This window comes from Syngnathus scovelli, chromosome 4 (assembly GCF_024217435.2).
Source record: "Syngnathus scovelli strain Florida chromosome 4, RoL_Ssco_1.2, whole genome shotgun sequence".
Lineage (NCBI taxonomy): Eukaryota > Metazoa > Chordata > Actinopteri > Syngnathiformes > Syngnathidae > Syngnathus > Syngnathus scovelli.
The window spans coordinates 9,231,698-9,247,380 of NC_090850.1; the positions used below are offsets into that span (position 1 = coordinate 9,231,698).

Below are 15,683 nucleotides of genomic sequence, written 5' to 3' on the forward strand. Positions count from 1 at the left end.
GTACTGTTAACTTGTGTCTTCTAAATGGCAATTACGTGGTGAGCATACATGTAAATTCCTTAAATGTAAATTCCTACAGCCTTTATACACCTATACAGATATTCCATTAAAAGCTACAATAGTCATTTACCACATTAATGAGTGTGTTCCTGATTAATTTAATGTTACCCTCATTGAAAAACAGTGATTTTATTTTAAGACTAAGGACATTTCCAAGTGACCCCAAACTTTTGAACGGTAGAGTATATTAATACAATGTGTAAGTAGTACTCTCTCATTGCCTTATTTTCCCATTTTCAGGACAGATAAACTTTATAATACTCAATTTAAAATCAATGTAAAGTACTGATAATGACTGCAATGTTTTTCTCTTTTTCATAAAGTCTCCCCCGTGGGCGAATGGTTGCCAATTCGTGAAAAGCATGAACCAGTCCCCAAATAAACACACATTAAAAAAACACCCGCTGTGCTAAAAAAAAAAAGAGAAGTGGCATAATCCTGTTTATACCCCTCATTTAAGTCAATGAGGAAAGACGCTTGAGCATTTTCACGAAGCTTGCGTGAAGCAGTGACGTGACTTTTAACTTGTCCGATGTGTGTTGCCATGTTCAACAACCCAAATTATTTATGCCTCTTTTGGCTCTCACGATTCACAAATCAAGGTCAATTGAGTTACTTCCTGTGATGGGAGAGAAATGATAGAAATGAGCTTTCCTCCTGATTTTACGTTGTGCACGGAGATATTGCTCCGCGTCTTTTTAGTACGTGCTCAACTCAAATATAGAAATGAATTAGACGTTAGAGAAATAACAAACAGGCAGACATTTTTAATCACCATGAATAATTGTGCTGAGGATAAAAACATGCCTCATGGCTACATTGTCTGTGTATGCTGCACTGCTATCTGAGAAGATAGTTGGATACAAGACGGCAAAAGAATATTAAAAACAGAGATAAAGATAAGGCCATTATTTTAAATAGCCGGTGTTCAGCCAAGTGTGAACCCCAAGGAGTGGTCATCATTCAGTGGCGCCATGCTTTTACCTCCAAAAGATGACTCATAGTGGATGCGAGTCACTGAGAGGGCAAATAATGTTCACACTTGTTCTGGTCATTTTGTTGAATCTTGTTGTTGAATTTTATTGATTAGCACCTGGGAAACATTGACAAAAAGCATGACATAAGATGGAGGCAATCCTTTAAGAACCAATCCAAAATGATTTAAATATAATTGGGAACTCCTATTTAAAAGGTGATGAGGGCAGGTGAATGGAGCATAACAGCAGTCGTTTACAATTTTTAACCTTTTCACAATATATATCGTTTCAGGACGGTTTCTCGTTCTCGCTCGGGCTCTCTAAAGGAGACCTGGGATCTAGAGGGTCGTTGCCAGTAGTGCGCTCTTCTGGGTGGAGAGGACTGTTGTTTCTCCAGGTATCTGCTGGAGCCATCCAACCATCTTGGGGGTTACTGTCCTCGGTGCCACAAACACTCCTGGCGCCACTATTGTCTACTCCTTTCATATTTTGGCTAGTGCTTCCTTCACTGTGTCAGGCTGGTTGGCCATCACCAGTTTGTCTGCCTGAATCTGCAGCTCAGCCTGGTTATTCTCATTTATGTTTGGCAATGTCTGCCATCTTGATTCTGGGACCTCCATTCCATATCCACATAGCTCCTTCAGTATTTAAGATTGCCGACAGCCGCAGTTGACAAAAGAATGCCAGTTTATTCCCGAGAGTCACAAATCAGATCTCACTGGTGTTAATCTGGACATGAATCACTTTTTGAACTGCATTTCCAACATTGTGGAGATGTGGGAAAGCAAGGGTGCATTGTAATTTCGGTTTACCAATGTTCACGCTGGGCTGTCAATCCCTGTTCCATGTTGCAAACACGAGTGAAGTGATGAGACAATACATCAAAGATGTGGTGAACAATAAAACCTCATCCTGCGGCGGCCCTTAATCCTTCAACACCTGCAATTTCAAGACCACTGCTTTCATGTGTCAGGTTCCACTGTAGGGAAAAAGGCTTGATATAAGGTGTTAAACCACAAAGCTTTGCCGATCAATCTCAATGACTGGCTTGATTTATTTCTGGCCTAATTAGAATTTGTTACGTTTACATAGAAATATTAGCAAAGTGAACATTTCCTGGTATACTTGCCAAGAGAGACGCAGCAGTAATGCAGGTTAAGTCATTATGGGACAGTGACCATAGGATGGCTGGGCCAGCTCAACCACTATTGCCGATTCTCCCCTCATTGCAGTGGGAAGCAAGCTTAGTGGACAAACTCGACAGCAAACAATGGATGACAGGTTCAATGATTTTACCATGACTGACCTATATAAATTACTATACAGTGCATCATCGTGTCATAGGGAAGACCTGGATGTACAAAATGAATGAAGAGAGAGTGAATTAATGATAATGATGGAATTAGAGCTGGAGTTAATTATTATTTTAGTGATTAAGTCAGATGAAATTCAATACCAACAGTCTAAAAATCTAAAAATATCCACATATGAGAACAATCAAACAACTGACAATGAAAAACAGCTGAGATGGAGATCGATCAAAGAATCCTCTGTAGTATCCATTCTTTCTGCACTGCTGTTCAAAATATTCCATTTACCTATAGCCTAGAACAGATGCATTCTTATTCTGATGTTTGATAATAGGGACTTTGGCCTTCTACGTTTAATAAGCATAACCAGTTCTTCTTTCATGAAGAGCCCACTCTGAACACATTACGGAGGAGGTTGAGAGGGGGGTGGACTGGGCGTGGTTTCACTGTTGTCATGGCAACAGAGTCAGCGCTGCTTTGAATCTCTTGGACCAGTCAAGTGTACACAACCTGTGCACTCAATTGCAATTGCAATTGCAGTGTCGCCCTTAATACTCTGGGAAAAAGCCAATGACATGGTGACACTGAGAATATCTCAAGACCATAACTTGGATTGGAAGCATCCTGCCAACACTCCTGCACTGCAATAACCACTTTAATAGGCTATCACTGTTATAAAACACAAGACTAAATGATATTACTGGAATGGATATTGGGAGAGTGTGCTTTGGTGTGATTGCAACAAGCACCTAACCTGCATACGACCCCATCGTTGATGTTCTGAACGGAGCGACGTTGTCTGTGCCACACAGCCACCCTGATGTTGTTGTGAGTAACTGTGATTTGAAAACATAAAAGCTTGCGTTAAATGTACTTAAATGTTATCGCTCATGGCAGCTGTAACCTCCAGCAGAATATGCACCGTCATCAAATATTAGCTGAACATTTCACTGGTTTGATATCAGGGCAAATGAGGCTTGATGAAGAACACTAGTCCCATAAGTGATGCTCAGTCGTTGCCTGATTTTACCTCAGTACTTGAAAGAATCGTCCTGGGCCGTGAACAAAAACGGCGATTTAAATGGGCTTAATATGTGCCCTATAAAATGCTCCCATCTAGTGGTACAATTTAGTAGGGCAGACATTGAAATTCAGACCTCTGAAAAACTACGGCGTAGTGTGTTTGTGCATTGGGTAGTTGTGTCTTGCTATAAAATCATTAAAATTTACAAAATACTAAAGTCAGAGAAATACTGAACTTGATAAAAAAAAAAAAAAGAAGAAGAAAGTACTGGGGTGAGGGCTGAGGTGAGGCAGAACAGAAACATTTGTGGCGTCAAGTTAACTTGGCTTTACAGACAACTAATTTAACGACATTTGTCGATTTAGTTATGTTTGCGAACAAGAAGGCCTGGTTTTCGAGCAGTGTTTCACTGTCACTTCGGGATTTTTGGCGTAAGTACAATTTAATGAGTGGCATAACTGTTAGTTCGATTTTTAGCTAACTAGCTTAAGATGTTGGTGATTATACTTAAAACACCCGACTATAAAATAAAAAAGCTCTACCAGTACTTTTTAAACATTTTAACGAAGGTTAAATTACGTTTGTCCATGATTAAACATGAATAAAAGATAAAACATTTAACAAATTACTCTTAAATCAAAGATATCAAACTCGAGGCCCGGGGGCCAGACACGGCCCGCCACATCATTTTATGTGGCCCGCGAAGACAAATTGTGAATCAAATTTGTGTTATTTTACTAGAATTGCAAATCGTCTTCACTTTTAATATCTTTTTTAAAAATATGTGACCAGTTTTTTTACTCATCTGATTTGAACAGTCATAATGGCCCTGCAAAAGAAGCTATGACTCCAATGCAGCCTGTAAAAAAAATGAGTTTGGCACCCCTGTCTTAAGTTGTGTTGATAGATGTGAGGTGCTATTTTGCTCCCTTGTAGTCGCGGAGGATGGGATAGTTACAGGTTGGAAAACAGCAGATTATATTTTTAGTGATGATGCTGAACACCCCGACACACTCAGGTTAGTGTCATGATTGTTTCAACATTCCACCAGTCGGTTGTATACTAAAAGTGCAGTTGTTGTTTTCAGGATTTTCCAAAGCATGGAGTACATCTGGGACAAGGTGACAGTTTTTCACAGCATTTTCTTGAGTTCATGTGGAAAGCGACAGAGTACCAAGTCAGTGAGCATCGGTCACTATGTGCTGCCTCCGGTCCCAGTGCAGAATGGTGAGGATGGTTTTGACCTAATTAGGTGTTTATTTATTCCTTTTGAGGTCAATAATGAAGAAATGATAAGCAACAAAACCTCATCAAAACTACTGCAAACAGCAACCACGGTCACAGCCACAATATTCACCTGCTTGGTAAATCAAATGCACCTATATTGTGCTTTTATCTACTCCACGCGGTGCCCTAAGCACTTTACAAGGTCTCACATTCACCCATTCACACACCAATGGCAACCTGCAAGGTGCTTCCAGGTCCACACTGGGGTTCAAGGACACTTGGACCTGGTCACCAGGGTTGAGGATCAACTTTAGAGTTGAGTGACAAATACTCTACCACTGAGTCACGTCGCCCCTTCCTTAGTAACAATAATTACACGTTATTTTCAAATTTATTTTATTTAGGATAGCCCCTTGAGATGGACCATCTCATCTTCCAGGGGTCCAACAAAATGACAGACAACACATAATTCATATTAATTCAAAAAACATTAAAAACAATAATAAATTAATTAATCAAACAAGTACTTAAGTTGTGTTTTGGGGGGAGACGTTTTGGGGACTTAAGTTGTGTTTTGGGGGGAGATGTTTTGGGGAATTTGTTTTTGCCTAAATTATCCCCTTAAGATGCTGGCCGCCTGTTATCACCCCCTCCTTTGTTGACAGATGCATTTCTCCCACTATATGAAATGATTAATAAATATGAAATATTCCGTTTTAGGTTTGTTTCATTTTTTTTGTATGTTTTCTAAAAATGATTGATGACCATTATTTTAGAAAGGCATTATTGATATAAATGGATAGTCCACTGATTATTCAATTATGAACATTCAGTAATAACTGAGTGCTGGCCAACCTAATCTTGTGTGGCAGTGATTCTCAACTGGAACTTGACTTTTACTTTTGGTCACTAAATTGAAAGTCTGACCCACTTTTAATCTGCACTCATATTGAATTGACTGAATTTCTACTTGTTATCCAACTCCGCCATAATATGTCTTGTGAGAGTAATTGGTGTGTAAAGAAACCAAGAAGTTACATATATAATTAATACATAATATTGATGGTGTGTTCTTTGTGTCTTAAGCCATGAGAAATGTGGTTGGAAGACTTATTTGGGACCATGACCAACCATCTCCACAGGTATGATTATTGACACATGATGATAGCTAAGTTGTTGAAAATTACCTTCATTTGACTCCTTTCTGCCTCTTTGTGTTTCCCGGAGAGTTCTGCTGACCAGGCCGCCGATAATGACGAGGAAGCAGAGTTCATCAGTGACGGGTTTGTTAAGAATTGACTACAAAAAAATATAATACGAATACAATGCAGTAATCTTCCTATTCTAGCAGGAGTGACGCATTTAGTGCAAGCACATCAGAGAATGAATTATGCACATGCTGCGACCAGAAAGATGATCCAATAAATTAGTGACACTGGTACATGTGAAACAATTACAAATCCTTATTTGGATTGATGGAAAATCAGTATTGGACTGATATATCGTGTCACTTTATTCACCTAGGGAGAAGTTAGCATGTAGCCCATTGAGCTGGTGAGACTGTTACCATCTGAGCTCTCAGTGCATGGAGGTATCATAACCATGTGTATGTAATTCACTGGAATTAAATACTGTTGGGTTAATTTAAAGCGTCACATGTTATTGATGTTGTAAATTATATATTTTTATTTTGTTTTTATTTGTTATCTCCTTGATGTAGGTTTATGGATTCTACCTTGATATGTGTTTTTACTAAATGTGAGGAAGAATTGAGAGGCATACCAAAGGGAAACACTGTGCCCAGTGTCACTCAAAGTAAATCAATAATCAAAGTAAAATTGCTCAAATATTTGAACGTGCAAACCTGGAAAGCACAAATTTCTGCTTCTAACTGTACTTTCGGGATTTCAGTGCAATCATCCCGCAGAGTGTGGTGCAAAAGATGAACCTAGGGATTCCTGACTAACAAACCACAGACTGTCAGGATCCCCTAAGGCTGTGTGCTGATACACACATCTGATGGACTGGTGCATACACGTCAATCTTTACACAAATGTGAAGAAGACCAAGGAGATGGTGGTGAACTTCAAAGAGAACAGACACCCCTAGACCTCCTTGCACATTGAAGAAGTAGCAATGGAAGTAGATTTCAGCAACAAGTATCTTGAGGTACACCTTTTTGGGAACTTTAACTGGAGCAGAAACACTTCCTGTCTGCATCACATCTCTACTTCTTCTGGAAGCTGGGTCGTGCCAGACTGGACAGTCTTCTGCAAATGTGTGGTGGAGAACATCCTCAGCACCAGCTGCAGAAAGGAAGGTCCTCCAAAGGACACGAAAGCCTACTCTGAGGATTGTTGAGAACAGCCTCCAAGCAAATATGATGTGCAATCTGCAGCAGGAAAACTTTGCATCAAGTTCAAAACATAGCCCTTTTCACAAGTCTTGGAACTTAGTGGGCTACTGCGACCTCCGCTATCACATTTCAAGCAATGTCACGTGGAAATGTGTGTTTAACCTGATGAGAACATTTAATAAATATTCGGTTACAGGATACATGTTAGAGCTACCATGTATTCTAGAATTAATTCAAATAATTATTTTAGATGTTATAATGTGTGTTCAGTGATTTGAAAAAAATTCAGCTTTCTATACGCCGATCTCCTTTCTAGAACATCTCTGGCAAGACCGACCGTGTTAAACTGCGACTGCGCATTAGTCGACGACTACATTTTAAAGGGGTAAAGACTGCACGTACAGTCTATCATCGAGGAAATCCTAGTGACAAGTGCGCGATTGTGGTAATTTGTTTTAACATTTTAAAATGACTAGCAATAGTAAGTTGAGGGAAACTGTTTAAGTGAGTGTGAAGGCAGACATCATTGTAAGAATTTATACGTCCACACCTTCACAGTGGACTGCGCCGCTCATGTTTAACTAATCGCGTATTTGTTGTTGTACCAACCCCCGGAAAGAAGGCGGTGATATACTTTGACACGCTGTATGATTGTAAACTTTGCATTTGACTCTGTTGAGCTTCGGATTGCTTCTTTCCCCTCCACACGCGTGACACCCCCGGTTCTGTTATGGAACAGCAAAACCTGTCTGTGGTGCTGCGCTCCCAGGGATACCTCAGACTGGTACAGTCTCGCAATAGAAAGTCATTGTTTTCAATTGGCTCAATTGACAGATGTTGTGCCAATTTACTTACACTCGGAGAAAATCGGTATCCTCCGTTTGTTTTCATTTAAAGACATGAAGAATACACACTTACATGGTTCGAATTTGCAGTCTTATAATCGCTTCTTTTTTTTTTTTAAAGAGTGGAAGTAATCGTCAGCGTAGAATTCAGCGCATTTGCTATAATTTAAAACGTACTGCAAGCGATTGATTCCGCCGAAATACGTGGAAACCTATGCGTATTTTCATTAGTTGTACCAACAAACCTTTGCAATTAACTTTTTTAAACATTAACAGAAAGGAAATGGACTGTGATGTTTTCATTGGGATCAAAGTAGCAAGGTACAGATGGGTGGTATCCTGTTAGGGAACACTTAAGTTTCTGGTATTCCAACAACTGGAGCAAAAATGAAAAATCCTTTTGCAAATAAATCATAATACCAGTTTGTTTGTGTGTTCCTCAGGAAAAGCGCCCTGTGCCGGAGCCAGGTCCCAATGGTATGAAAGCCCACTGCAAGTCTCTTTTAAAATGTTGTACATAGTTAACCAATCAGACAGCACACCAACTAATTAAGCATTTCCATAGTTTGGTATCAAGCAAAAAGTTAAACAATGTATCTACACAGAGGTACCTGAGTAAATTCCTTGAATCTTTCAAAATTGGTTTAAAAAAGATACACCAGGTTGAATAATTAGATGTTAAAACCACGTAAAAATATGCAAAACCTTGAGTAAATGAAGATTCAAAATAAATCACTGTTCTCTGTTCAGCATGTCCCCCTCCATACAAAGTAGCTGTGCCGTATTTTTGCCGACAGAGGTTTTGCTCCAGATGCACTCGGTTGGCATCTGCGGTTCTGACGTCCACTACTGGCAGCACGGCCGCATCGGGGACTTTGTGTTGACAAAGCCATTGGTGTTGGGGCATGAAGCGGCTGGACGGGTGGTCAAAGTTGGCTCGGCGGTCAAACACCTTCAAATTGGTGAGTGCGCTCACAGATGGGAAAGAGCAAAAATGTCCAAAATGTGTAAAAGATATGTTAGTGTGAGGTCAGTGACAGATCGAGGCACCAAATTTGTTCTAAGGCAGGTGTGGACAAAATAATCTAATATGCTGTAAAGTGGCATTATTTACTTGTATTTTAAACATAATTTCTAGCAAAACCTATTATGTTGGAACCCTGAGTAGCATGCATCATCATAATGCTCCGTGTTTATTTTGTTTTAACTATTAGGAGACCGAGTCGCCATTGAGCCAGGGGTTCCCCGAGAGATGGATGAGTATTTCAAAAATGGGCGCTACAATTTATCTCCATCTATCTTCTTCTGTGCCACGCCGCCTGATGATGGCAACTTGTGCAGATACTACGCACACAATGCCAACTTCTGCTTCAAGTAACACATTATTAGGCTTACACCCAAAATTACCTAACAATGTCCTGTCGTCTGACTGCAACAATCTTACTCAATTTTTGCACACATCCTCTTCCCTTAGAAATGTGTTTCTCTCTCCAGGTTGCCCGATAATGTGACATTTGAGGAGGGTGCACTGATCGAACCTTTGTCGGTGGGAATCCACGCCTGTCGCAGGGCCGGTGTGGCCCTCGGCAGCACTGTGCTAATATGTGGTGCAGGTATTTTATATTAAGAGAGAAACTAATACTGTGATTGTGTGACTGAATCATGCCGGTGCAAGTAAGGAATGTGTTTTGTCAGTCGATGAGTCTCAACAAGAAAAAAACTGCTAAACATTAACATTTATTGCAGCAGACTAATATTTAACACATGTAAACAATCTATCAGACAACTGAAACGCCAACGATGCACTTCAAATCTTTTTCTTTGGCAGACTTGAAAACAAGGTTAATCAAGCCATTCTTTGTCGTAATCTACAGTATATTTCTTTTGAATAATTTCATATTAAGAAACAATATTTATCGAAGGTGCATTTTTCTAGAATGACTATTTGTAGTCACAGTGGAGAGTTTGAAGGGTGCCATTTTTTTCTTGTTCCTTGGGGGCTCAGAAATAATCGAGAAGCACTCAGTTCAAGTGAAAAATATTAATTATTCATTATGGTGGAGTTTATTGAAAATTGCCGCTACTTTTGTATTCATTTTTGTCTCACAGGGCCAATTGGGTTGCTCTGTCTGCTTGTGGCCAAGGCAATGGGAGCTTCGCAAGTTGTCATCACAGGTAACGTGACTTCCTTCAAAACCTATCCTTTCGAAAACATTACCTGTTTTTCTCTAATCACTATTGTTACATTCAGACCTGTTCCCTGAGCGTTTGGCCATGGCCAAGAACTTGGGTGCAGACTTCCAGCTGACAGTGAAGCGAGAGGACGGACCTCAGCAGTTGGCCAAAAAAGTGGAGGACCTACTGGGAGCTCAGCCTCACATCACGATTGAATGCAGTGGCGTTGAGAGCTGCATCCAAACCGCCATCTATGTACGTACCCATGCCCGCGCCATATCAGAGGAAGAATCTGTGCTGTAATTTTTAGAGAGGACCACAATGACATTAATGGTCCAGCTGCCCGAACGTGGGCGTAGGAACTTGCTGTGAGAGCGGCTATCATGTTCCACTGTTATGTAACAGCGGTGTGGAAATACATGAGACAAGATTTCGCTCTTGATGGATGGGCAGGCACTCCACACATTCAATTTCTTCTGTAGTGTTTTTAAAGATAATTGTAACACAACATTTGATCAAGTAAGACACTGCTGCTGTGCTCTTCCAGGCGACCCGCTCCGGAGGCGTGGTGGTGTTGGTGGGTCTCGGATCAGAAACGGTCACCATTCCTCTACTCAACGCAGCCGTCAGAGAAGTTGACATCAGAGGCGTCTTCCGCTACTGTAACACGTATGTAAAATACTCTTCTCTAAACCGATGTTGGATGTTAATTCTCTTGTACTTTTTTCCCATTAAGAATCACATGATAAAATAAAAGAATGTTTGTGTGAACTGTTTTGCAGTTGGCCCATGGCTATCGCCATGTTGGCATCAGGAAAAGTGAATGTGAAGCCTCTGGTGACTCACCGCTTCCCCCTGGAGCAGGCGATTCAGGCATTTGAGATCACACGTCAGGGTCTTGGGATAAAGGTCATGTTAAAGTGTGACCAGAATGACCAGAATCCCTAAACTGCAGTGAAACTGACTGACTACGTTTATATGCAGTCAATGAAAACCCAAGTAAGACCGCTGGGTTACTTCTTTTCTAACTTAGATATTTGGGCATAGGAAAATAAAAAACGGGTTATTCCGAATATTTCAGAAACCAGGATTTTGACTGAGTTTATCATGACAACATGTAAACGTAGTGACTGTTTATCAAACACATCAAAATATGAAAATTAAAGCGTAACATTATGATAAGACCAATATTAGAAATGATGCAAACTGATTTTACTCCTGATTTTAAACTGTTTACACTTTTAAAACTACGGTATGTACTGTAAATGTAGTTATTTGCTCGTATGGTACGACTTCACATGCGTTTCTTAAATACAGCCACAGGGGGGAACTAGAGCATCAATTTTGAAACTTGTGGGTGATGTTCATCCTAAAAAAAACAAAAAAAACAGACATCATGATTTTACCATTATGGTACATAATAGAGCGATTGACAATGGAAAAGGTGGTGGAGCACTGCTTAAACAATGTGTTTGAGAACATGATTGCAGTCATTAAATTAAATTCATGAAATACAGTCCCTGAGTTTATTATACCGTATGATGAAAAAGAAAACCAAAAGCTGAGATTTTAACCCAGAACCATTTCATATCGAGGCAGATGTGCCAAAAAATCCCACTCAATTTAGATTCAATATGGGAGAAAGTCAGAGAACGTGTGAACAAACTCCACTCACAATATATGACCCAGTCCCACGCAAGCAGCCAAGTTGAGCTGATTTTATTATCCTGCCACAATGACATGATACTACATACATTACGAGGCATGCACAGCAATAATGTTCATGTGGTTGAATGGAATCCAGTGCAATGTTAAAAGCGTTACTCTGTTGTAAGGCTTTTACTGTCACAGTGTCATTCAGTTTGGTCTTTCACTCCCAAGATCCAAGGCCAACGTTCAAGTGGGGGATGATGTTTGCAGTGATTAAACCGTGGCGTTTTACTGTTTTCTCTTTAGATGATAAGCACAATTCTAGACACGTTTCTTTTTATGTACAGACATTCTAATACTTGGTATGGCAATGGGGCAGCTCACACAACACATTACATTCACAATCCACTCATTGTTTACATGAGTTTCAGTCAGGAACACCAAAGATCAACATACTTGACAGGATGCAGACAGAAGAAACCATTTTTTCCATACGAATAACTAATATCAAAAGCATAATTGATGGATCTTGCTGGTTTTGTTATTGTTATTTAAATGTAGTATGTGTTTCTACATGTGCTTTTAGTGTGAACTGTATTGCCATACAGTTCAACCAAATACACTATATGGAATTTCACCCTGGGTAGTTTCATTCACATGTATATTATATTAACATAACATATTTAAATGGGTTATTTCCAACACAAACATCTCTGCTTTAACTGACCTGACAATCATCTGGTGTTCTTGCCATACTTGTCTTGTGTCACACAAAACTATTTACATTAAAACTCCTCACACATTTGCTGTCACACTTTTGACAGAGCATTAATCTGGGCAATAAATAACAAGCTGAAAATGAAATCTATACAAAATTTATACATGTTTTTCTGATTTTTATCAATGGTCTATGCAAATGGAACGCAGCTTAATTTTCAACTCATCAACTGTTGGAGTATTAGTGTTTGCTGAAATCAAAAGCTTTTTCAATCTAAAACATCTTAACAAGTCAAGGTACATTTTATCACAAGACCGCTTATTTGATAGCAGCTTGGCAATTCTTCTATTTTTTGGGCTCCTCCAAACTAACGTGAGTTTTTGGAACGCTTCTGCTCGAATTTCTTTCCAGATGTCAGAAGAGCCGCTCCGATGATATCTGCTGTTTGGATGTGACTTTCAACCACGTAAATCTTTTCCTACTTCATTGTGCCCTCAGATCTTTTGCTTAAAAGGGTAGTAAACAAAAAAGCTTCACTAGTGTAACGAAAGTATTATGATTAATATTCCATTCGTGAAAAGCTAATTTAGGTGACATAATCTACCGTTTTTTTTTATCCATCTCAGGAGGGGGCCATTTTGCCACTGCTGTCCGTTGAAAATGACATTACAGTTGCTCAGAGCTCTGGTAACGACTCTAACAGTAGATTACTTTTTTTTTTTTTATGAGTGCCTTTTGCATAGACTGTTTATAAAAAATCAATGAAAAACATTTACATAATCATTAGGAACAGTTGAACATATTGCATCCTGTGTAAGAATATAAAACAAATGTGAGGCCTTCACTCAGTACCAATAAGTTCATCTCATTGAAGGGAAACAAGATTACAGACAAGGCCAATAAATGGAGAAAAAAAAAAAAAACATTCACACAATCTCTTCAGATGGGAATCGAAAAAACTAAATGGCTGTTGCAAGTGTCATACAATGAAGACAGGATGGGAAAAATAATAAATATTTGATTTTGTCCATGATTTTATAGACAAGCAGTCTGTTCATCACTTTATAAGTACATTGGCGTCTCCTGGCCTGTGAGGAGTCGGAACATGGCTGCAGGCATAGTCTTCATGTGAATCTAAAAGTCAACCAACAAAGAAAAAATCAGGTGTGTAATGTGTTGTGTGTGTGTGTGTGTATGTGTGTGTGCACTGTCACCTCTCCAACAGAGTTTGAGAGTGCCTGGACAATCTTCTCATGTGCTGTGGCCACAACACTCTGCCCATTGATCTCAATGATCCTGTGGCCCACCCGGACCCCTCCTCGCTCTGCGATGCCTCCCCGCATTAGACTGCAAATCTAAAGACAGAGCAATACAAGAAAAAAGATCCTCATATTATACACTATCTACCCAAAAATGTTCTTTGTAATATGTTCTGCTCAGCCCAACAAGTCAAAAAACAGTTTTCTGATTCATGTTTCATTTGTGGAATATGAATTAAATCCACAATCCACTTGTTTTTATCCATCTTAATCACCGTTACTATGCGCATCATGGCTCAGCTTCAGAAAACTGGTGAGTCGTGATTGGTTGTAACCTGAGATCTAGCAACTACGATGTCATTTTCAGCAAGTGGGAAAATGGAAGGATGGATAAAATAGGGTGAATATTGCTCCTTAACATATTCCACAAGCGCAATATTAATGAGAATGCCGTTTTTAGACTAGTGGGGGAAAATACAACATATTGTAAAGAAAAGATTTGGCCATCTGGGAATTTGTTTACAGGCTAGGAAAGGCTTAGTTTACATTGAATTGATCTTTCCAAAGATTATGGGATTTCTTGAAAAGACATTTAAATGCAGGCATAATATTGGCTGACAAAGTTGAGACGGGTAAAAGAAAGCTAAAACAAACTTGAGCTGTCGCTGCCACCTACAATTCCATTCTGCACACTGAATCCCAGCTGGTACTTGAGGTCAGGTCTCTTGATGAGGACAGTGGTAACAGGAGGGCAGCTGACTATGTTCATTTTCACCTGAACCTGATTCTTTAAGCCCTTTAGCACACACAAACAAAGACATAGAATGAAATGTTTGGAAAAACAGACTCTCGGTTCCATTTGAGTGTCTTATCCTTGTACCTTGATGATCCCCTGACAGGTGGCGAGTGGCAGCCCAACCAGGCTGGTGTTGTTGATGGACATGATCTGGTCTCCGATGCTGAGCTTGCCCGAGCGTGCCGCAGGACCGCCGTTCATCATGTTGGCTAAAATGACAGTAGGCAGGATGGAGCCCCAGCCGGACTCCACAATCACCACACCGAGGATCTCACCTTTGCTCTTCTCCAGCTGCAGCTGTGCTTGTGGGAGCAGAGGAGAGGTCAAAGTCCTGCTCAGACATCAGTCCGTATACTCATTACAGATCGACCAATATGTGTTGGCTGATAACCAATTTTGTTGAATTCAAGGGGCATGCCTGCACATCTTAGCTTTCTGCTGATAGCAGTGCCACCTGGCTGTTCAAAAAATGGCTTTACAATATATTCTATGTGGAACCACCACTTTAAACCAAGTACCGTATTTTCCGCACTATAAAGCGCACCGGATTATAAGGCGCACCTTCAATGAATGGCCCATTTTGAAACTTTGTCCATATATAAAGCGCACCGGATTATAAAGCGCATAGAATAAATAACTCAACGTTATAGTAACACTCGAAATAGTGAAAACAATAAACGTTAATATCACACAACACACAAAATAAACACGTAAAGCTTACTTTAATAAATTAGTCCTCATCCACGAATCCATATTGGTCCATATATAAGGCGCACTGTCGGCTTTTGAGAAAATTGGAGGTTTTTAGGTGCGCCTTATAGTGCGGAAAATACGGTACTGTATTTTGAAAAAAACGCATCTTCTTTTTCAAGTACAAAGAGAAAGTGCATGGAGCTCTCCGGCTCAGCAGCATATACTGTTCAGTATGAAGATTGCCATAACCCAAATTATGTGGTCATTCAAATTTAATGGTCCCAACGGTCTTACATCAGAAGTTGCATTTAAATCACGCAAATTGTCCAGGAGGCTTGATTACTTGCCCATAATGCTAGTGGCTTCAAACCAAAAGTCACATACACCGATATACAAGTGTTTGCAAAGTCTCTCTGCTCATATAGAGCAGAAAATGTATCACAGCTTGTAATCCGCCAAAAGCCTCTAGTAATATTTATGACAACATCAAGGGCCATGGAGCAAATCAATCATGAAAAAAGGCACAAATTGACACGCTTTGAGCTGATTTTACTGGATTATATGCATTTAATGAAACAACATGTGCAACATTA

General features: G+C 39.8%; 3 protein-coding genes across 11 annotated transcripts in view; 2 read left to right on the forward strand and 1 right to left on the reverse strand.

Moving 5' to 3' along the window:
* Nucleotides 1-3,455: 3,455 nt before the first annotated feature.
* terb2 (telomere repeat binding bouquet formation protein 2) lies at nt 3,456-7,154 on the forward strand. Of its 6 annotated transcripts, XR_007480670.2 has the most exons (8): nt 3,456-3,802; nt 4,308-4,389; nt 4,459-4,598; nt 5,685-5,740; nt 5,826-5,881; nt 5,950-6,036; nt 6,123-6,189; nt 6,510-6,559. XR_007480670.2 is itself a non-coding variant. In XM_049717941.2 (7 exons), exons 1-6 carry the CDS (start codon nt 3,739-3,741, stop codon nt 6,154-6,156), a joined length of 432 nt encoding a protein of 143 aa, XP_049573898.1. In that variant the 5' UTR covers nt 3,456-3,738; the 3' UTR covers nt 6,157-6,189; nt 6,510-7,154. The 6 variants fall into 6 exon arrangements, 5 of the variants coding, with proteins under 5 accessions (XP_049573898.1, XP_049573894.1, XP_049573895.1 ...); XM_049717941.2 differs by lacking the exon at nt 5,950-6,036 and having other exon boundaries at nt 6,510-7,154; XM_049717937.2 differs by lacking the exon at nt 6,510-6,559 and having other exon boundaries at nt 6,123-6,247.
* A 396-nt stretch (nt 7,155-7,550) lies between these two features.
* Nucleotides 7,551-11,490, forward strand: sord (sorbitol dehydrogenase). Its single transcript, XM_049717931.2, has 9 exons — nt 7,551-7,738; nt 8,243-8,276; nt 8,597-8,761; nt 9,014-9,173; nt 9,294-9,412; nt 9,909-9,974; nt 10,051-10,229; nt 10,522-10,643; nt 10,757-11,490. Exons 1-9 carry the CDS (start codon nt 7,685-7,687, stop codon nt 10,920-10,922), a joined length of 1,065 nt encoding a protein of 354 aa, XP_049573888.1. The 5' UTR covers nt 7,551-7,684; the 3' UTR covers nt 10,923-11,490.
* A 187-nt stretch (nt 11,491-11,677) lies between these two features.
* Nucleotides 11,678-15,683, reverse strand: part of apba2b (amyloid beta (A4) precursor protein-binding, family A, member 2b) — a 35,551-nt gene continuing 31,545 nt past the window's right edge. For 3 of the 4 annotated variants that reach the window (XM_049717907.1, XM_049717905.1, XM_049717906.2), the window contains 4 exons: nt 14,482-14,694; nt 14,278-14,397; nt 13,557-13,697; nt 11,678-13,476 (listed from right to left, as the gene is read on the reverse strand). In XM_049717907.1, coding sequence (XP_049573864.1) covers nt 13,405-13,476; nt 13,557-13,697; nt 14,278-14,397; nt 14,482-14,694 — 546 coding nt within the window. In that variant the 3' untranslated portion in view covers nt 11,678-13,404. The remainder of the gene's footprint in view (nt 13,477-13,556; nt 13,698-14,277; nt 14,398-14,481; nt 14,695-15,683) is intronic. The other variant, XM_049717908.1, reaches the window with a different exon arrangement.

Bases quoted from the DNA above. Each gene is read 5' to 3' on its own strand.
- terb2 (XM_049717937.2), top strand. From the start codon at position 3,739: ATGTTTGCGAACAAGAAGGCCTGGTTTTCGAGCAGTGTTTCACTGTCA. The intron at 4,390-4,458 runs GTTAGTGTCATG...TGTTGTTTTCAG, and splicing joins GAACACCCCGACACACTCAG to GATTTTCCAAAGCATGGAGT. The intron at 5,741-5,825 runs GTATGATTATTG...TGTTTCCCGGAG, and splicing joins ATGACCAACCATCTCCACAG to AGTTCTGCTGACCAGGCCGC.
- sord (XM_049717931.2), top strand. From the start codon at position 7,685: ATGGAACAGCAAAACCTGTCTGTGGTGCTGCGCTCCCAGGGATACCTC. The intron at 9,975-10,050 runs GTAACGTGACTT...TGTTACATTCAG, and splicing joins TTCGCAAGTTGTCATCACAG to ACCTGTTCCCTGAGCGTTTG. The intron at 10,644-10,756 runs GTATGTAAAATA...ACTGTTTTGCAG, and splicing joins GTCTTCCGCTACTGTAACAC to TTGGCCCATGGCTATCGCCA.